Source organism: Momordica charantia, assembly GCF_013281855.1.
Source record: "Momordica charantia cultivar OHB3-1 chromosome 6 unlocalized genomic scaffold, Mcharantia_2.0 BLBB01000006.1, whole genome shotgun sequence".
In the NCBI taxonomy this organism is placed as follows: Eukaryota; Viridiplantae; Streptophyta; class Magnoliopsida; order Cucurbitales; family Cucurbitaceae; genus Momordica; species Momordica charantia.
This window is the reverse complement of record NW_028275164.1, coordinates 28388255-28410095: the sequence shown is the minus strand read 5'-3', so window position 1 is coordinate 28410095 and position 21841 is coordinate 28388255. Positions and strand designations below refer to the sequence as shown.

The window sequence follows — 21841 nt, the reverse complement described above, 5'->3', positions numbered from 1 at the left end:
CAAAATCTAGTCTTTATAGTTCTACAATTTTAAAAAAATTGTCCCTTACATGCTATGGGAAAAGAGATGAACTCACGGCCTTTTGATCGAAATGCATATAATTGGTGTCACATATTAATTTGTTTTTTTTTTTTTATCTTTTGTCTTAGTACACAACAACATGCATTTGAGAATAGAGATTTGAACTCACGATCTCTTGATCGAATTTTCAATTAAGCTGAACAATTGCACCTACTATTTCATATTTGCACATAGGGTAAAAGGCTTCCTTTTTATGCAATGGGACAGAGACTCTTATCAGGGTTTCTAGCATATTTTAGAGAATAATAAAATGAATCAAAATGAAGGTAAAAGAGCATTTAATTCATTAGTGGGAAAAACAAATTTTTTTTTAGTATCGGGAGAATTCGAGCTCACAATCTTATGATAGGAGGGTACATGTCAATTATCGCTAAGCTATGCTCATTTTGGCTGAAAAAGAAAACAAAACAAAAACAAAAACGGTATAAAAGAACGAAATAAAAACATAAATTCTAAAACTCAAAATGTTTGGTTGGAAAAAATATTTTAAAAGTAATTTTAATAATTAAAAAATAATTTATTATACGGTCAATTTAAATCTTATTGGAGAGGTTAGTCCATGTTCGATTTAACTTTGGGTTTATTAAGTTAAAGCTCATAAATTGAGCCATAAGCCTAAATTTTAAGAGATAATGTTTTGGATTGCTGTTTTAGAAACTTATTTACACAAATGTCTAAAATTTTCTAATTTTATACTTTTAGATTTCTGCCTGTAGTATTTTATTTTAATTTCGATTTTACCCTTATTTATAGCATTTACAGTTATTATAGTTATTTGTTTTTTTTAAATATAAAAGATTTAATTCCATAAATTATTATCATAATCCTTTAATTATTGTGGGCCCCATACAAATTTTTAACACTAATCCCTTAATTTACTCATTCAAAAAATTGATTCTCTTCATTTCCAATATTATTAATTACAAAAATATCAAAATCATTCTCTCCCCTTTTGTAATGGTCCAACATCTTCTTACCGGTGAGCTTCATATCCCATAACATTGAGTGTAAAATCACTATTTATTAGCAACTCACTCTCCCACTACAACCCTCCGATATGTCCGGATATAAACTAAATTCCATATAAACTTACTAGAATCACTTTTAGCAACTCACTCTCCAACTACAACCCTCGAATATATCCACATATGAACTAAATTCCATATAAACTTCCTAAAATTACTGTTAGCAACTCACTCTTCAACTACAATCCTCGGATATTTCCGGATATAAACTAAATTCCATATAAACTTCCTTATATCCTCATATATACAATAGTTCACACGAAATCAGAAATCGAAAACAACCGTTGGAGACTACTTGGGAATGCAGATGTCCGGAATTTTAGCTCTCTGGCATCTTTGGATGACCACGTTTGTTTCGTAGGAAAATATATAAGGATGTCCGGGAATATCTGGATAACCACGTTTGTTTTGCAGGATTTATTCATGGGAATATTCTAAATTTATATAATGTTCCAAAAACACCCTTACGAATATTTATATAATTTATACATTAATCTAATATAATTTGCATTTATATAATAGATTTTCTTAAAATCAATTTAGTATTTTATGTTTTTTTATATTAATTCCGTATAATGTATTGATTTTTGTATGTTATCACTTATCTGGTAGAATTCATATTAATATAAGACTTTTTTAAAAGGAATTAATATTGAATATATATATTTCATTTTCAACTTTAATATTTTTTTAAAAATACAATTATATAATTAATGTTATATGGGGTAAAATTCATTTATTATATTATCAAATTATATTATTTTAAGAAGAAAAATATCAAAGGTAAGCTGATAATTAAGAAAATGTTGCTTTAAAATTAGGTATTTAAGATAATAGATATTATTCATAATAATTCATTTCAAATACTAAAAGTAAATGAAGATATTGTATAATTTAATTGAAGTTTTTTTTATATGTACATGTAATACATAAAATATACTTAATTGCTTATTAGTCAATGAGTATATTAATTTATTTAAACTATAAAATTACAAATAAAACCAAAGAAATTTGATAAAAGAAAATATATGAAAAAATAATGACAGGATAAAAATGTCAACATAGGATGCCCGCGACATAGGAATCATGAAAACTCATGTTTCAAAAGGCATCCAAATCGACTTGGATACCTTCCAAATGGGCATCCTAAGATACCCGGACACATCTCGAGATACCCGGATATCTTACATTATCACAAAACAAACGTGAGAATTCAAATACTCGTTTCACGGGAATCTTCGATTCCCACAAAACAAACGGCTCCTTAGGATATATTTGAATGCAAACCTTTCGATCAGGATAAACGGAAGACGAACTGCTTCGACAATGGAGGGGGACCGGAGACGAAGGAACGGCAACCGGAGATGAAGGAGCGGACGGAAACGGCGAGTTTTTGAATAAGTATATCGGAGACGGTGAAGGGATAAGACGGAGGCACCCAGACAGTGGCAGAGGCGAAGAAATGCAGAGACGGTCGGTCGGAGACGGAAAATAAAGACGGTCTGTTGGAGGTGGAAAATAGAGGAGGCAGAAGAGTCGAAGGGATTTAAATGGTAACTTTCAAATTTACCGATTTGTGATTTTAAAAATTATTTAATATTACAAAAACATATACTAATAATTTGAATTAGGATTGCTAAATAGGTATGTAGTAATCCCAAATTTTAATAGTTGGGTCCGCCCAAACAGTGTTTGAGGCCCATCTCTCTTTTTTCAATAGGCACTCACCAATTTCTTAGGTTATTCTCCTTTTGCATCAAACAAAAGTCTGTATTTTGTTTTACCATCTAAAATTACATACGAATAGAAAGTAAAAAGAAAAGAAAAATTCTAAAGGTACGGTAGAAGGTCAGAATTTTTTTTAAAAAAATTATCTTTTCATTTATCTTTTTTCCTTATAACGAGATATTGAGCTTTAATAAAATAATTATAAAAATAGAAAAACAAAAAACTAACACATGTTATTGGGTCACGCGAAGGTGAGACGCAAAATGGCTCATGCACATTCAAGAGCAAAGTTTCTTCCAATTTTGGTTGCAAAATAACTTTCACGATGAAAAGATCACCACATCCAAAAATTCCGTAATGTAATTACTTTAAAATTATATTACAAATTTCAACCGCATTTTTTTTAATATGAAGAAAGCAATGTGTGTCTTAACGGCTTCTATGGACATGTTGGCCAGATTTCAAAAGAAATTTGTATCATGTAATCTAAAATTAACTTTCGTGACAGTTTCTTTTGTTGATTGGCGTATATAATTTCAAAATAACTCAGTATTTTCAGAGAAGAAACTGTATAAAAAAATTAATTCAAACTTGAACTTGAAGAACCATTTTGAGTTTCAAATGAAATGTTGTGTCTTTCATGAATAGTTATATATATTATTTTATTTTATACTTTTTTCATGAATAGTTGCTTCTTTTCATGAATGGTCATTATCCCTTTCCCTCTATAAATACCCTATCATTTCTTCTTCTCAATTCTTCACTTGTTATCTACAAAACACTCCTCCAAGCCCAATATTTTAGATTCACAATCCTCCAACTATTTTTCTTCCCTCTTAATTAATCCTCACATTTTCTATACTCCGACAGACATATTCAACCCTTCGTCACTCCGATACGTCGGAGAAGTCGAGGAAGAACGTACGAGTAGGTGGGTCGGAGTCGATCGGGCGACAGATTGGCAGCAATGGAAGAAAGTAGTGTGTGTGGGGTGGGAAGCGTTTTTATGGTTCTTCTGGTGGCTGCATTTCTTCTGTTTCTGCCGCTGGGGATCGGCACCATTCAGCCGCCGTCCGGGCTTCTGCTGCTCCTTTTTCCGATCGTTCTCGCCGCGGTTCTCATCTGCCTCTCACGTGCCTCCTCCAACTGATCAAATAATTTAGGATGAATAAAGAAAATCCATTGTTATGGGGATTGCTTTTTCTGATCTATGTTTCTGTATAATCAACCATGTAACACATGCAAAACTCTCAATAAATAATAATGTTTCCAGAGAAATAATAATTCGTATTTGCTTCTTTAATTCTCTCTTTTTGCTTTTTTAATCAGCTCCTTACTCTTTGCTTAAACTTAATTATGCTTTATATGAATATTCATTCACCCAAAAAGAAATCCTAATTAATAAATGTAACAAATGATTTAGTGTGTTATAAATTTTTTTTCATATGTATAAACATAGTCTTAAAATAAACCCTAACAAGGAGTATGTTCCAAAAAGAAGAAAAAAAAACTAACAAGGATTATCGGATTTGGGAGTAAACTTTAACATGTTAAAAAGTTTAGAGACTGTACAAAAAATAGACTGATCTTTTTTACTGTGTGTTAAAAAGAAATTTTAAGTTGCTAGAACATTTTGTTTTTGAAGATTTTTTTTTTTTTTTGAGGAAAAAATAATCAAACTTTTTTATTTTTTTTTAGGAAAATCAAACTTTTTTATTAGTTAAATTATATCCACATGATACATGTCATCAATATGTGTTAATAAATTGTTGGTCGTTCCAATACAACGTCAAACTACATAATTAAGTACGCCATGTCTATTTTCAGTTATATTTAATATCACTCATAAACGCCGACAAGTACTATATTGAGACTAATAAATTAAAGTACATTGACAACACTTAGACTTCCAAAAATATAAAAATATAATTGACGTAAACTTGATTTACGCAATATTTGATCTTATCTATTAATATCTTAATCAGCGGAGCCATCAATTAAAAATTTTATTTTCTCTATTGAATTTCTCACTCTTTGAATTTATGATATTTCTTTCTATAGTTATGGTCATATTTTCATTTTCATTTTAAGTTCTAACTAACTCTACCATGACTTTCGTCATGGAAATTCATTTAATTCCTTTCTTAAAATTCTTATTTGAAACAACAATAAAGATTATCCCTTTCTTTATTGTCATTTTAAATACCATGTTTGACCCATAATTAATACAATATGCATCACCTTAACAAAAATGGTTTGTCACTTTCTTAATATACATGAAATTTACTACATTGGCCAAGAAATTAATTTTAATTAGTATGAGATATATGCCTTACCATATAAACTATGGTTTTTCCAAAATATATATGAAATATCACAAAAACTTTCATATATATTTTGGAAAAAAAAAAAGAGAGAAAAAAACCTCATCAAACACCTAATAAATAATGGAGAAACCTCATCAAACTCCTAATATTTATCATTGCTTGTGGTATATGAAACAACGTTTTTTAACTACGTACTTTATACTTGTTGGGTTTGTAAGGTAATTGCAAATAAAGTTTCACATTAACTAGAGAAGGGAATGATCGTGAAGATATAAGAGAGGACAATTATTATCTTCATTGATATGAGGTTTTTTGGTGGAACCAAAAGCAAAGCCGTGAGGGATATACCCAAAACGAACAATATCATACCATTGTGGGAGATACTCGAGTCAGAGACGATCCGATTAAATGTGAATGATATAATAAATTTGTGTTTTTGTTATCACCCAACATCTAAAATTGAACTTTTTCAATAAGTTTATGTCGACGATTAAGTAGAAGATCAAACAAAAATCTACTCGATCGGTGAAGCCATGAATCAATTTCTACCACATCATCCATGGAAGTGAAATAAATATAATGATATTTTTAATTAGTATGGGGTTTCTTCTCTTTTATTACGGAGTAATATGCAGGAGCTCAAAGCTTAATCAAGAAATGTTATTATTGGGTTGTTAAATATCTTATTCATATCAATATTTATATCAATATTTATAGGGTTTTATATCTTCTTGAGTGTCGTCTCTTTTGAGTTCCATCTCAAAATCAATTAATAACGAGAGGAGTGTAGTAGAATCACTTATATTATAAACCATTTGTTAAATTTCTTATCTTTTTAAGATGTGGGATCCTTAACGCTCCAAAGTTTTTCTCTACTTTTTAATTTATTATGAAATTGAAATAAATATGTGATATGTAATGAACTTTTCAAACTTATTGTGATAATTGGGTACGATTATTCATATAAATTAGAGTTATATATTTTGAGAGTTCTCTTATTTTTTTTGAGACGTTATTTACAAAAATTAATTCAAATCTAAGTCAAACTCAAATTCAAACCTAACATAATTTATGCAGAGGCCAACATACGACTGCTTTTAACAACATATAACTTTAACAAAAAACATATTTAAATCCATAAAACAAACACACACATTACCAAGTTTTCTCATGCCCTAAATGAACTCCCAAACATTACAAAATACTTCAAAAAAAACCAGAGAAGGAAAAAAAAACATCAAAACACCAAACTAATTAAACCCATCTTGATCAAGGAAACCTGACAAATCCTCCACCACCACCAATACCACCAATTCCGCCGAGCGCGCCGCCGCCAATCCCGACTCCGATGCCACCGATGCCGCCCCCACCGTATCCACCAATGCCACCGCCGAGACCACCTAGCCCACCAGCTCCTCCGCCAAGTCCCCCGAGGCCGCCACCGAGCCCGACTACCCCGCCGATGCCCCCAACGGGAAGCCCGTTGTCCCCAATGCCGGAGAAACCGCCAAGGCCGCCATAGTTGAGCAAGTTCTTCTGGTCCTTGAGGCCTTCTCCGGCAGGATCATGATGATCAGTTGGGGCAGCTCTTGCTGAAGCCTGGACTGCAAATGCAGCCATAGCGACAACCAACATTAACATATAAAGCGCCTTTTTCGCCATCTCCGGCCGGCCTCTGTGCGGTGATCTGATCGGAACCTCCTTTTTAAAGGTGGAGGGGACGGTGGACAGTTGCAGCAATTCAATGAGGGGAAACCCTTAGTAAATGCTGTGGCATGGCAGCCGTCGTGATATAGGTTTTGAGTAACATGAACCTCATGAAACTCATAACTTTGAAATAATGAGAACCTTTATTCTTTACCATATATACGATACATCCAAATTAATTTTATCAACGTGTGTTCTGATTTCTATAAATTTCTATAAAATATTCGATTATATTTCTAAGTTCTTCGTCACTATTAAAATTAGCTTACGATACATTTACATGACACTATATATATTGAGTTTACATAAGTTGAGAAGAGGGATTAGACCATCTTCTTCGCCAGCTTTTTTTATAAATTTGGAAGAATGTTGAAAACTTCCTACTAGATATCCAATTTTTTCTCTAAATATCATGTCATTTAAGTCTTAGTCCACCATCGGTCAATTTTAACATGTAACGACATAAATGATATAATTTAAAAAAATTAAATGCACATGAAACTAAATTGAAAATTTTAAAATAATAAGGAATAATTGAAAAAATATATATATTCAAACATTAGCAACTAAAAATATTATATTTGACCTTATATATATAAAGTTTGTAGATCTTTTTTTTTAATAGATTTAAGGGGTAGTTTTGATAATGAGATAATACAAAGGGCCAGCTACGGAAAATTCCCCAATATGAAGTGGGCTGATTTGCGTTGGGCTGTCCCAATGATCAGGCCCAAACCAGGCCCAAAATAAGAGGCCTACAAAGTACAAAGTTGGACCATGGGCTGATTTGCGTTGGGCTCTCCCAATGATCAGGCCCAAAATAAAAAGCCCACAAAGCACAGCCTTGGCGTGGGTCCTCAGTTTTATGAGGCTGAGAATTTACGTGCTTCTCCATAGTCAGTCAACTGAGAGCTTCTTCCTCTTTCCAAATTCCAACTCCACCATCGTTTCAGTGTCACCTTTTTATATGGCTTCTTCATCTCTATTTCACAATTTTTCTTCCATTTCTCCACACCCTTCAATCCGCCATAGAAACCCACCCATTTTTCCCCATTCCCAGTTCCTCCCTCCCAACTCCTTGAAACTCAAAAAACAATCTCTCTTCTCAAATTCGCAAATTCGGAAGCTAACAGCTCGAGGGTCTCCTTCTTTCCCTCTTGTATATGCTGCACAGAACAATTTCTTGAGAGGTACCCTTCATTTTCTTTCTTACTTTCTTCTTTGTTTCATCTTTTGTGGCTTCTGAATTTGCCTCAATGCTGTTTTCTAGTGGGTTTGTTTGGAATTTCAATAAGTTATTTGAACTGGGTCAAGTGGGCTGAAATTGAACTGCGTCATTCGTTATTTGTACTCTATTATTCTGTTTTACAATGATATGGTGAGGTTGTAATTTTGATAAATCCTATGGAACAGTCTTTCAGACAGTTTGGAAGATTGGTAAGGATGGAATTGAGGCAGGAACAGGCCTGGTACCTGTAAGTTTTTCTTTTCTGTTTATTATCCAATTCTTCCCCTTTTAAAACGTAATTTTCAGTTCATTTAACATCTAATGCGGATGATTTTTCAGTGGCAAGAAGAAAGAGATTATGGAGAACACAATATAGATAAACTAATTGTCTATTTGTGCGTTTGTTTTGTAGGATTCTGTACCAAGGCCTATAGCAAGGATATCTGTAGCAATAGTTGCATCAACTATTGCACTTTTTTTGCTCAAGTCAGTCCTGTCTACGGCCTTGTTTGTGCTGGTATTGCAATACTCTTACTATCATTTACTTGTGAACTATTGTTGTTGTTTTTCCTGCTACACCATATTTAGCACGGAAGTATGTGTATCTCAATAGTTTTTGGAGTTTTATCAACAAGTATAATTTTTTTCGTTGTCTCGTCTATTGTCTGTAGTTTTAATCTAATGTTTTTCATGCTTCATCAACTAGACATGAGACTCATAACCAGAAATAGGGGTGAAATACTACTTTTTTAGGTAAACCCAACTAAAAAGATCACAGTTGGCATGTTCACCAATATCACTTTTCATCCCCTTCCTATTCCTTTTTGTTCCAAATCATCGGTTGAGAGGTCTTGGGGGAAATTTTGGAACTAGTTAGATTTAATACCTCTAGGTGGGTGTCGGTTTCTAAGGCTTTTTGTAATTACCAATTAGATTCTTTTGGATTAGATTTCCTTCTTATAAATGGATCCCTTTTGGTGGTTGTTTTTTTGTATTCCCCTAGTATATTCTTTCATTTATTCTCAATGAAAGCTCGGTTTCTTATATATATAATAGTATTTTCATGGTATCTGCTCCTCCTCAAACTTAGACACATAACAACATAATTATTATTCTATTTTATGGTCCCTGCATTATTATCTAAATACCACTGGCATGACTAACATACTAGTACCAGAAAATTTCCCCTTATTCTTGAACGGAGACCAATTGCCTTAGTTGGAGAGCTATTCTAGTTCAGCCGCTCATTCTAAGTCATAAGCAACTTGGGAGGGATATGTTGGCAACTCTTCCCTGGACCAATAACCTTGCAAACTTACAAGATGTGGATGACTAGGTGGATAAGGCAGTAGGTGGCAATTTCTATCCATATGCAACTTGAACAACCTACTTGAGGACCCAAAAAACAAGGAGCCAATTTGTAGTTATACTTCTTTTCTAGAGATTGTTGAACTGCAAATTCCTTGATTTCTACCGCCGTATCCATGATAAAACCTTATTGGGCGTGGGGGCCTCAATAAATGAACATTTTAGTTTCTTCACAAACCCAAAGTAAATGATATTGGTGATGGCTGTAGTCCTCACATCACCATACTGATTTAAGCACTACTAGCACATGGCTTCACCTCTCAACTAAATCCTTTGACCTCGCACACATATTCCCCTTATTGTTCCTTCTCGATTAAGCGTGTAATTTTGGGTCTGTCATATTTGCATCACGTGATGGTATGAACAAAGAAACAGTGGTACATTTATCCGTTGAAGTCTTCTACACTTAAATTTTTTATTTGTTATCGAGTGTGGGATGATACCATTTACATCTCATGATAGTTGGTAGTGAGCATTTTAGCGACGGAAGCATTTTGTCTAGTAGTGCTTGATTACTCGAATAGGAAAATTGTTACTTGATTTCTGATTGCCTGATCATGAAACTGATTGTTTTGTCGATGACTGCATCGAAGTTGTCATACTTGCAGACTGCAGTCATTTAAATGGTAAGAACTGACCGAACAAAGGATTGTATGGATGCAGGCTATGATGGGAGCAATTTATTTCGTATTTATAGCGCTGAATAAAGATGAAGGACCAAGAGGAGGTGGAGGCTCCCCCTCCTCATCCACAACCTCCACAGAGGAGACTCTTGAAGAAGCGAGAAGAATAATGGAGAAGTACAAGTAGCAACACCTGCAGTAAGCCAGTGTCAAATACCTCATATCAATTTCCTATAATCATTCCCCATAAGTTGTCAAATACCACAGTCGACCTAGTCTACATCGTTATGAAGTTAATTAGTTAACATTACTAATCTTGCTTCATAATCCAGACAATCCTCAGCATTGTTGGCTGTATAATTTTTCGGTCGCTTGACCATGCAAGAGTAGTGATGTGGTTGATATCTTATTCAATTGAAGGTTGTAAATACCATGTATTTGAGAAGTACAAGCATAACGAACCACACTGCCTCTCTATATTTTTCTGTGTCATGCACTATGACCCATTTTATCTGCTGAGGTGATACTCCAGATATCAAATGTTTGTAATTATTTTCATGTTTTAACTCTATTAATTGATATGCTTCGTTAAGAATTAGACTTAGTCTTTCAATCTAGTTGCTGGAAGTCTAAATTTGTTGGTTCCTATGAGATTTTTATTCATGATGAAGCAATCCCCTATCAATAATTTGTTCCCGTGAACCCAATCTGTTTCGGAGAAGGTTTCATTTGCCTAAGCTATAAGTTTGTTATGTGATGTCCGAGTTAGTTATGCATCATAAGGGTGCCCATATGTGAGAGTATGAGGTTTTTACGTGAGGTGGGGACCCTCTTATGTTATACCATTAGTATTAAGAAAGAACAGGTACGAGAACAAGTCGGGAGGTGCTCGGTTTGGTGAGGAGGAGAGACATAGGCCTCTTGGAAGCATGTTAGCTTGTAAGTTTTCTTTCCTCTATCAATATAGCTGGCATATTTCAGCAAAGGCTCAATCATAGTTTCGAGACAACTCTCACTCCTTACAAAGCTTTACATGTTTCTGTAGCTCATACAAAGCTTTATCTTGAAGTTCTCAGTCTTAGACTTTCCTATATACTCTTCATGTTCTGGCTCAACTCCTATAGTAGAAAATATGCAATCTAGTCCGTATATGCTAATATCATTACCAAGCTAATTCGTTTTCTAATGAGTTTTCAAGTATTTTAAGTTGATGATAAGATAACTTGCACAACTTATTAAGTTTGCAAAATATCTTATCTTATCTTCCTGATTCCTTTCATTTCACTCTTTATACAGAATAAAGACCATGAGGGCATATGCTACTGCTAGCTCAGTGGCTCTTCTAGGATCACATGGGCGAAAGGTGACAACTCAAGTGAATCTCATAATTGCAACATGGGTGGTTTAAACAAACTGGTTGGCAAGAAAAACGACATTGTTTTGTAGGTATAAGAAATGAACACATGACTATAGGCCCTCTAACACCATGTGTCCACAGTGTAGGATGTGGCATTTGTTATCTACTCATGAATTATTGAGGGAAATCTTTATTTCAGGCTCATTCTGTTCATTTATTGAGTTGAAGTTCACACATTTTTTACACAAATGAAAATGTAAAGAGAAGGAATGATAGGGTTGGACTATAGGCCTTAGGATTAGATTTGTAATAGGGTAGATAAAATCAAGTGCAACACGTGGTCTTCCCCACTAGGATACGTGCGTCCGAGCCTCAGTTTAGATGCTTCGAAGACAAGGAGAACTGGCCCATGACTTTGGAAGCAAAGCCCAACTCGACTCTGACTTGAGGATTCTGACTAACAGGAAACTTGCTGATATTCGGTGAAATGACGATTCTACTGTCAGATGATCTTTCATTTGCTAGCGTAAAATTTATTGAATGATAGATACGGCACCTACAGTGGTACTAGTATTTTGGTATAAGTTTTTGGTGTAAGTTTTAGTTTTGAGATGATGATATATCATTTTCAAATTTGTAGTTTGAAGTGCTTTGTTTTCTCTTCTTTGTGAAATTTATGACAAAAATGCTTCTAGGTGGAAGAATCTTGATGTGGATTGAGGACAACTCTGTCACGTTACTTTACATCCATCATAACCTTCCCTATTTCTATAAGCTGACTTTCTAAGTAATGTTGTCAAATATTCAAGACCAATGAGAGGAAGATAATGATATGGATATTACAACATTTGCCATTGATATGTAACCGAAGAAAAATGTACAGTTTCCAATTCTTGATTGGGACAAGTACAAAGGTGGGTTGTAAACAGAATGGATGGCTCGAACTCGTTGGGATAATGCTATAATTGTAACAATAATAGGGAAGAAAAAGATGAGTAAATTGCATTTTTCTTCCTTTTAAATCTTTAGAGTTTCTTCTTCATTCCTTTTTTTTCCTTTTTTCTTATATTTTGTTTAACTGTGGCTTGAAATTAACAGCGGTATCCCCTGCGACAAGAAAGGGCACCTGCGCCAGAAGTAATGGAGGCGACCAAAGAAGAGGATTTGGCTCCTAAGCTTGAGGCTCTGGCATAACTGGCTGCTGCACCAGCTCCTGATGGGGTGAAATAGGCTCCATTTAGCATAAGATCTCCCTCTGATCTCCAATTCCACTGCTTCCACACGCCGTTAGATGTGTCGACCCGCTTCGTGACCTTCCCGCATTAACCATTAGAATTAATCAGCCATTGTTCAACTAAAGGTGGAGCCAAGTTGCCCCCTCTTAGCTCGTCATGAAGTACATAAATATATAATTTTTCCCATGCTTAAGAAAATTTCTAGCTCTGCCTTGATGCTTAATCATCCTATTGATTAATCAGTATTTCCTTACTATTTGAAACATGATTAAAATTGCGAGATTGAGAGAGAGAGGGAAGATACCTCTTTGGCAAAAGGGTTGACAGGGGCAAGATATCTGTTGCCCTGGCTATTAATGGTTGGATCAGCACTTCCACCAATGGCATACATTACCCAATGAGTGTAGTCATTGTTTACTACATGGAAATACCCATGTCTACACCTGCAACATTAAATTATAGGGTCCCACCTCTTAATTTTCAGGCTTTGGCTACACAGAATCAATTATGACACACGCACACAGGAATTTGAAAATAAACAAATTGTGTTACATTACACTACCTTGGCATTCTCTGAATAAGACCTTCACCAAAATGGTTATAAGCAATGGTCACCTGCATTTGCTTGTCTCTAACATAAGAGTCACTGTGACCCAGCAGCATCACCTATCAAAAAAAGGGGAATTCTCAGACCAATTTTCTCATTTGAAACCAAAACGCTCTGAGTCATTGAATAAAGTAAGTTACCTCATTGTGGTGGGTGAAGTAGTTGTTTGAAATTGTAATGGCAGTGGATCCCATCACAGCATCAATGAGCCCATCAGCGCAGGTAGAGAGAGAATTATGGTCGATCCAAATGTGGCTGGATCCAAAAATGGAAATTCCATCACCGTCGGCCATTGTCCTCCACCCATAATGGCTCGGGGAGCTCCGCACCATGGCGTTCCCCGTGGGCTTGCAGTCGTGAATATGAAGACCGTGAATGATGACATTGGTGATGAACTGGATGGTAATGCAAGCCCCATAAGCAATGTGGACATTGGCGCCACGGGCATCGATTGTCTTGAAGCTGTTCATGATCAGTTCTTGCTTCAGAGTGATCACCATGTCCCTCTTGAACACAATCCACAGAGGCCTGTCCTGAATCACAGCGTGGCGGAGGGTGCCGGGTCTGGGGTTGACAGGGTCGTCGTCGCCGGGATCCGAAACGACGTAGTATCGCCCATCGCGGCCGCCGACTGCGTTTCTCCCGAACCCAATGCCGCAGTCTGCAAGGTGCTTACGGCGCAGCTGCCAACGGGGGTCGCAGCGCCAACAATCATCAATTGGGTTCCCTGTTCCACAAGAGAAGAATCCCAAATTCCTCCTCTCTGTGCTGTTTCGAATGCTCCTGAGAAGATTCCAACACTAAGGAGATTAGGCGTAAATTTTGGTTTCTCGCATTCAATGATTATGTGGGATACGGATCATACGGAGAATTGGTTTAGTTTTTAAAATTCGGTGGGGAAATTTAATGCTACAAACACACAGAAAATTCGTTCTTTTGCTTTATTGGACTAAAATTTGATGTGTCGGTGGGGGTGTCTTTAAATGAAAAGGTGGTTTCATTTATTGATTGGTATAGTTTTACATGCTAGGCAGCTGCCGCCTACGGCCTGCCTCATCTGCTCAATAAATTCAACAGAAAAGAAAAAAGAAAAACGAGATTTTTCTTGTGCGAAACCAGATCTGAGAATATGGTTAGCTAGCGGCTGATAATTTTGAAAGGCAAAAGACATAAACATTTATATGCCATTCTCCCTCCTCTTAACTATGGTGATCTCGAATAAATGTCAAGTGGGGAACTCACGCAATGCATTTGCATTCGATTCCAAAGCAATAAACTTTAGAAGTGAATGGTTAAATGCTCCATTAACCCAAAAGTTTGAATCGATGAATTATGATAAATTTAATCATTGTTAAAGATACTTAACAAAAATTCTTACCATGTAACCAAAAATTAGAAAAGAGGCTAATTATGGTGGTCATATTGAGTAATCGTGCTACGACGCCTAAAGGGCATTAAATTTGATCCAATTTTTATGGGATTGAAGTGTAGTATTTGTTCTAAAAGTTTTTTTTTTGCTGAAAATGACGCAGAGAGAGTGAGAGAGGGGATTGGCAACAAACAAAGAACCTTTTTGGGGATTGAAATAATGAGATGCTTTTGGGCAATCTAGATATGATACATATCTTTACAAAGAGATTAGGGGAATCCAAAATCTGGCTTTTTTTTTTTTTGCCTTTTTTGTTTTCTTAACAACATTTATATATGTATTTCCATAGTTTGGATAAGGGAAGAGACAAGAATTAAATTATGAGCGTGACGGGTGGATCTCGCCACATGGGCTTGTGTGAAAGAGATTGAAGTTTGCAGCAGCAAACAACGTGGTGGTTGGTCCCTCCAAATCATATATTTTAATAATAAAATAAACAAAATTAACACTAATATGATCCATAATAATGGTGGTAGCCAATGAAACCAATACTCAGCTTTAAAGAAGTTCAATAATAAATAATTTTAAATTTTAAATGTATTTTTCATTAAATTCTGTCGCCTATATTAAATCTATTTAGTATTTATTACGACGGAAAGAAACGTCTATTGGAAGTGTTTTCTCATTCAAATATCTATTAAAAACTTTAACATATTTGGAGTAAAATGGCACATGCTACGCAAAAAGCAAAATCTTTTTTCTTTAATTCTTTCACTTAGAGTCATAAATATGAGAAAGAGAGGGAGAGGGATCTTACAAATCAACCATAGATGCAATTTCCTCTGGATTATCAACGGCGTGCTGATTCTTAATGTACCTGAAATTTTTCAATTAAAAAAGATTCATTAGATAAATTAGAACATTTAATTACATAATTAAAATATCGTAACTAAAAAAAAAAAGAGAACAAAGAGAAAGAAAAGGAACTCTTGGCCGGTGGAAGGCTGTTTTCATATGTTTTTATTATTTCGGTATTTTTCAGCTTTTGAATTTTATCCCAGGGAAGTGAAACAAATACACGTGGAAGTGAAAATAGCCCTTTGACCAAAAGGTCCAAAAATAGGCAAGAGTTGAAACGCAATATCGGAGGGCAAATTGGTCAAATGTAGAGTCAAAGAAAGTAATTAATTCAGAGTGCGACTCTTTTTTGTTTTACTGATGCCGGTACGGCCCAGATTTTCCAGATCTGATCTCAAAAATGGTTCTCTCTTTAAATCCACCGGATTATCTATCTGACGGTCTGGATTACGCGCCCGGCCAGGGGAACGGCCCACATTAGCTACCAAAAAAAACAGAGAGAGAGAGAAGGCCAAGTTGTGATACTGACCGGTCCGCCATTGATGAAGAATTGAAGCTCTGCGATCCGTCAGCTCCGACAAACCTAAAACAAAAAAAAAACATTGAATCAATAATGTGGAGAGAGGAAAATGAGAATACAGATCATCGTCGTCGGTGAAGCCGGCTGAGGTTCAAGAACCGCGACGGCATTTTTTTCTCAAAAATCGCAGAGAAATTAACACGATGTAATGAGTAATGAGAATATTGATGAAGCATTTACCTGAATCGTATGAAGACGATGTTGAGAAGAAGCAAGAGCAATGAAGAAGAAGCGGCAGAAAACCGCGTCTGAGAAACCGCCATTGTTAGGTTCCCGAAGTTTTCTTCTGCAGATTAAATTACAGAAGTTCACTGTTCTTTCTCTTAATCTCTCTCTCGATCTGTAAATTTGTATGAGTGAGAGAGAGGGAGTAAATGCGAGTGGTTGTTAAATGCGAAATGCAAAAAAACGAAAGAGATGGAGTGAGAAGCAAAACTGCGGTGGAGCATCTCCTTTTATAGGCCCTCCTTATATCCTTTTTTTTTTCTTTTCTTTTCTTTTTCCTTCCTCTTTGCCCAACTGTTTCAGTACGTATTCCCCGTCTTCAAGAAACCATTTTTAAAAGTAAATCATGTATACTTACACTTTAAATTACTTATCCGTCAGCATATATATTTTATTTACTGCTGTAAAATATTTGATAAATACGAGAAAGAAATACAAACAAATTTGAATTTTTAGTGGTAATTAGAACATAAATGAACGTTGACGGATAAACATCTAAGTATAGTTATTCTTTTCTTTTTTATCTATTTGCTATAATAAATAAATAGTTATAGTGATTTAAAATTTTAGGATTAATCAAATTGAAACTATTCTCCATTTAATTTTAGGGATAAAATTTATTACCGATTTGTAATTTGTATTATACTTTTGCTTGGTTCTGTTAATATTGTTAACTAAATCTTAACATGTTCCTTAGAGAAATTTTGGTTGATAAGTATGTTGAGTTTTTTTTTTTTTATGAATGAAAATTAATGAGAGAGACTTAATATAAAAATCATCTAAAATTCAAAGATGTAACAATCCATGTTGTTCTTTAAAAAAAAACATTAATAAGGGGTGTAGATTTGAACCTACAAATCCATGTTGTATTGTTTAAATAAAATGTATTTAAACATTTATTTTGAAATTTAATTATTTTTTGTTAATTTTCTAAATAACAAGTAACATTAAGAATGTCTAAAGAACAAAAAAAAATTGTTGTTAAGTGCGTGCATTGGTGTTTCTCTTCCTCAAAAATAAGAAATAGAACTGGAGAAAACCTAGGGGTTATCAAACAACCCATAAAAACTTGAAAATAAAAATTGCGGCACTTAGATAGTTCCCAAATATGAATATAATGTTTCTGTATATTTCTTTAATGTGTTATTATTTAGTTGCTTGTAATAAATCTCAATGTATTAAATTTTATTAAAATTTTCTATGATGTTGATTAAATATATATATATATAATAATTGAATCAGTATTAATAAAATAAAATAAATCATTATAATTGAATGCATTTATGCATATGTATTTGTTGCTAGTCAAAAATTGACATATTTGAAAGACTAAAACATGTTTTTAGGACTACCAAAAATTCATATAAACAAAAAGGACTATCAAAAAACTTAATTACAAGGTGAAAATGAAGTTATAAAATATTGAATTACTCAATAAAAAGTCATTTCTCTTTGATAATAAGTTATTTATTAGATGCAATTCTTAATCCTTTATTAAAAAAATACATTCAATATTTTACAATCATTTCCAAAAGTCCATACTGAATATAATTTCTCTTTCTTTTTAAGTATTGAAATTTAAACTAGATGTAATTTACAAATTAATTATGCTCACATTGTACTATTGATTAGTTTCAAATATAAGTTGACATGCAACTAATATTTCTATTTATCCTAATGAAAATTAGTGGTAATTATCATATATATATATTTTTTTTTTGGTAAAGGGTGGAATTCATTTTTAAGTATAATAATCTCAAGTAATCAATTTCTTTGGTCATTAACTATAGATTTGAATCGTCCTTTATTTTTAATTTATTTTTTAGCCTTACAACTTTCTTTATTCTTTAGGCAAAGGGGACTCAAACTTCTAATCCATAAAACGATAAAATGATTTAAATCCCCAAAAAAAAATAAAAAAAAAAAGATTCAATATAAATGGTCATAGATATAGCGGTAAAAATCTTTATTACTGTTATTTTACCGCGCTAACTTCAGTTAATCTTAGTAAAACTTCGCGAATCCCCATAGTAACCGTCGTTAACTAACTTTTAAGCTGTTGTTCTGTTTTTTACCTTGCTTACGTGTCACATCTGTCGGTCAATCACGTGGCCTACCCCCTCAGTCTCTGACACCTCGGCCAACTTTAAAGCGCTTGACCACCACATCGCTGGGACCACCGCTTCTGCCACGTCATAGTATTAAATTCTTATTCTGAAGTGCCCAATAATGGACGCGCACAGTTGGGAAAGTCTCAACCACTCGCCATGTTTACGCGCCACGTGTCCACGTGACCGATGTTGAAAAGTAACGGAATTTCTGGTGAAGTTCACCGAACTGTCCGTATCGTAGATCTGGCGCTGGCGGTCCTTCGCGGACAGGTGTCTCGGATTCGGGTACGGCCATACCCGGATTCGTCGGGTATAATCAGCGGGCTTTCAGGCCTGGATCCGTACGCCGTGCCCCAGAAAACGTTGGTTCCGCTGGCCCCGTCTTTTTTCCCGCCGCTTTCCTTTTGCCAGCACGGCCACGTTTTACTCGAATTTTGTTATTTTCTTTTAGAGATATTTTAATAGAATAAGATTAGTTTGAGAATAATAAAATTTCTCTCTATTATTTTAAAATTTTTAATTTTATTCTTTTCATTTTTTTAATTTCTTAAAATGACTCTCTTTTATTACGGGACAAAAAAAAAACAATGAATTAACACTCAGAAATCAATATGAATATAGTTCAGCGTAAAAGTATCTTTTGTTTCTCTTAAAATTGGAGATTTCAAATCATCACACTCTCATATTTGCTATATTAAAAAAATGTTAGAATTCAAAGACAAATATTAATTGTTAATATTTGGTAAGCACAATTAGAGCTCGATTTTAGGTGTGGTCTGGCATCCAAACATTTTCACAAATAAACTATCAAACCCTAATTCTTGTAAGTCTTTCATCACAATAACTACTATGATAGAAAAAAATTTAATTCATATTAAATGTATTCAAAATAGTGTATCGTAACTATTAACTAAGAAAATGAATAAAAATTTGTAATTTGAGGAACATCCCTAAACGTGTCGTAACTTTTTAAATTGATTCTTTTATCACATTCTAAGATTTTTATAAGAAGATTTAACCCAATTACAGATACTATAAGTTTCAGACTTTTAAATTCGTAAAACCAACTAAAAATCAAACATGAAATGATAATTAACTTGACGAACATTTTATCAATCTCAAGTCATAAGTAGTAAAAAAATTATGCACGGTTCATAATTCTTTAAAAGAAAAATAATTACTCTTTAAAGGCACGTGATATATAAAACTATTTACGATAAATACCTAAAATAAAAGTGCGGTAATATATATGACATCAAATTTACAATTATATAAATATAACTAACGTAGGACCGAAAGTCTCTTTACCTATACGTTTTCGTTAATCGTTATAGGTTCGTGGTAGTATTCAAAGACAATTACTTATACCAAAAGCAATTTTCTATTCTTTGGAGTTTCTCTATTTTAATAGATATATATGTACACCGTACAAACTATCATTGCTATTTATAATAATCCTGCCTCATAATTAAATTTAAGAAATGGAGACATAATTATTTGACATTTATATATCGTCATACCAATATTTTAGTTGGTCTATACTATTTATCTTTAGTCATATAAATGGAAAAAAAAAATAAACATATACCCAAATTTGATCTCTAATAATTGAATCAAAATTTCTTTATAATATTAGAAATAAAGTGAAATGAAAATAAAATGAAAGTTGGAAATTAATAGGGGTGTGGTAGCATTGTCTATATATATGATATTCAAGATGTATTATTGGATCCAATGTATATAGTGCCAAACAAAATGTGATGTCTCCAATCTTTCTAAGATAATGCATGGGTCAACTTCATTTGTCTCTCCAAAATAATAGTGTAAAAATTTTCACTTTATTTCTTATATAATATATATAAATTTGTTTTTATTGCTCGTCGTTCAACTCATAAATAAAGTTTAATTTTTTATAATAAAACCCGCACACCAGACATTTAATTTTCTAAGTTTAAGAAAGTTTTATTTTTCAAGTTATACTCTCGCGGCCTTCTCCTTTTAATTAAACATATTTTAATTATTTAACTACTAAAGAAAATATTAATTGAAAAAAAAATTTAAGAAATAATGTTAGCAAAACGATGATAATAATAATAATAATAATAATAATAATAATAATAATAAAAGAATCCCCTTTTCGAATTTGACTTTGACAAGTTAAATTCAAAGAAAAGTCTAATATTTCATACCAAACCAGCATTTACCTAAAATCCCATTAGTAATATTGACCAAAGGAATTAGCATGGCTCAAACTTCCACCATCAAGAAAATTCTTATACTAAAATGAATTTATAATTACACTGCCTCAAGATTAAGCACTAGATGTAGAATTTTAGTTTAATTTATTCATAAGATGATCCATATTAATAATGTTGTGTATAAATTATACGACAATTTAATTTAGAAAGATAAATACCTGTATTTTGAATTTCTTCCCTCCTCCACATACTACCTAGTATAAATGCATTATCTATATTTATTTTTTTCGTACAACATGATGTAAGTGGGAGAATCCGGACTCGCAATCTTTTGGTTGGACATAAATATCTCAATTCGTTGAGTTAATTTACGATACAATTTTATAAATAAAATATAATATATGGAATTTAATAGGGTAATTAAAGAATTAGTTGAAGTTATTTAATGAGTTGCTAAGACTTTTTGGAGATTGGCAAATGAAATGAAAGGGACAAAGTTCACAAAAGGTCCAACTAAAAAAAAAAATAGTTATTGTCTTTAGTCAATGTATATCACCCCATAATCAAGGCCATAATTGGCTCCCCTACTTGTAGCACCACTTTGTACCTCTACATTCCCCAATTTTATTTTAAGATAAATGTTCATTGAACATTATAAACATTTAATTATGTTTAATTATAATAAAGTTAGAATTTGACATTCTTTCGTAGACTCTATATATATTCAATGTTTCAATCCATAGATTTATCTGAAAGGCTATTTATGTTTTTTAAATACAATGTATATGGAGCGTTGAGATTTGAACTTCTGAGTTTACAGAAAGAAGTAGATGTTATTTATCGTTGAACTATACTCATTTCCAAAATAACTTTCTATGTTCTTTTTACATGCAAGTTTTATCGAAGCCAGCCCGCTTTGTGTTCCTTTTTTTATTAATTGAAAAAATAGTTTACCCAAGCAAAAAACACAACTTGCCCCATTTGGATTTCATAATTGAAAGCTTATATATAAATATTAAAAATGTAAAATTAGTGTTTCCCCAGAAAAATTTCTTATCAAGAAGTTTCACACCTTGATTAAAGATATATGACAATCCACTAGGAAAAAATTATAATAGTTCACCTTAGGATAAGGAATGGTAAATAAAATACAAAATTAATGATAAAAATACTATGTATTATAAAATTTAAATGTTAATATATTTTTATGATAA

General features: G+C 33.2%; 3 protein-coding genes across 4 annotated transcripts; 1 reads left to right on the top strand and 2 right to left on the bottom strand.

The window, feature by feature from the left end:
* Nucleotides 1-6198: 6198 nt before the first annotated feature.
* LOC111024760 (uncharacterized) lies at nucleotides 6199-6890 on the bottom strand. The gene has a single exon (XM_022302538.2). It carries the CDS (start codon nucleotides 6821-6823, stop codon nucleotides 6431-6433), a length of 393 nt encoding a protein of 130 aa, XP_022158230.1. The 5' UTR covers nucleotides 6824-6890; the 3' UTR covers nucleotides 6199-6430.
* An 865-nt stretch (nucleotides 6891-7755) lies between these two features.
* On the top strand, nucleotides 7756-10685 carry LOC111025970 (uncharacterized). 2 transcript variants are annotated; one of them, XM_088125332.1, is made up of 4 exons: nucleotides 7756-8058; nucleotides 8282-8343; nucleotides 8509-8613; nucleotides 10112-10251. In XM_088125332.1, the coding sequence occupies exons 1-4, from the start codon at nucleotides 7836-7838 to the stop codon at nucleotides 10169-10171; spliced, it is 450 nt and encodes a 149-aa protein (XP_087981458.1). In that variant the 5' UTR covers nucleotides 7756-7835; the 3' UTR covers nucleotides 10172-10251. The 2 variants fall into 2 exon arrangements, with proteins under 2 accessions (XP_087981458.1, XP_022159605.1); XM_022303913.1 differs by having other exon boundaries at nucleotides 7761-8058; nucleotides 10128-10685.
* A 1578-nt stretch (nucleotides 10686-12263) lies between these two features.
* Nucleotides 12264-16530, bottom strand: LOC111025969 (putative pectate lyase 8). Its single transcript, XM_022303912.2, has 7 exons — nucleotides 16274-16530; nucleotides 16043-16096; nucleotides 15473-15532; nucleotides 13427-14069; nucleotides 13242-13345; nucleotides 12984-13122; nucleotides 12264-12757 (listed from the first exon to the last, which is right to left on the bottom strand). Exons 1-7 carry the CDS (start codon nucleotides 16354-16356, stop codon nucleotides 12536-12538), a joined length of 1305 nt encoding a protein of 434 aa, XP_022159604.1. The 5' UTR covers nucleotides 16357-16530; the 3' UTR covers nucleotides 12264-12535.
* Between the last annotated feature and the right edge of the window lie 5311 nt (nucleotides 16531-21841).

Coding starts and splice junctions, on each gene's coding strand:
- LOC111024760 (XM_022302538.2), bottom strand. CDS start 6,823: ATGGCGAAAAAGGCGCTTTATATGTTAATGTTGGTTGTCGCTATGGCT.
- LOC111025969 (XM_022303912.2), bottom strand. CDS start 16,356: ATGGCGGTTTCTCAGACGCGGTTTTCTGCCGCTTCTTCTTCATTGCTC. Junction 14,070..15,472: donor ATTGCATCTATGGTTGATTT/GTAAGATCCCTC, acceptor GAATCTTCTCAG/GAGCATTCGAAACAGCACAG. Junction 13,346..13,426: donor ACTTCACCCACCACAATGAG/GTAACTTACTTT, acceptor TTTTTTTGATAG/GTGATGCTGCTGGGTCACAG.
- LOC111025970 (XM_022303913.1), top strand. CDS start 7,836: ATGGCTTCTTCATCTCTATTTCACAATTTTTCTTCCATTTCTCCACAC. Junction 8,059..8,281: donor ACAGAACAATTTCTTGAGAG/GTACCCTTCATT, acceptor CCTATGGAACAG/TCTTTCAGACAGTTTGGAAG. Junction 8,344..8,508: donor CAGGAACAGGCCTGGTACCT/GTAAGTTTTTCT, acceptor TTTGTTTTGTAG/GATTCTGTACCAAGGCCTAT.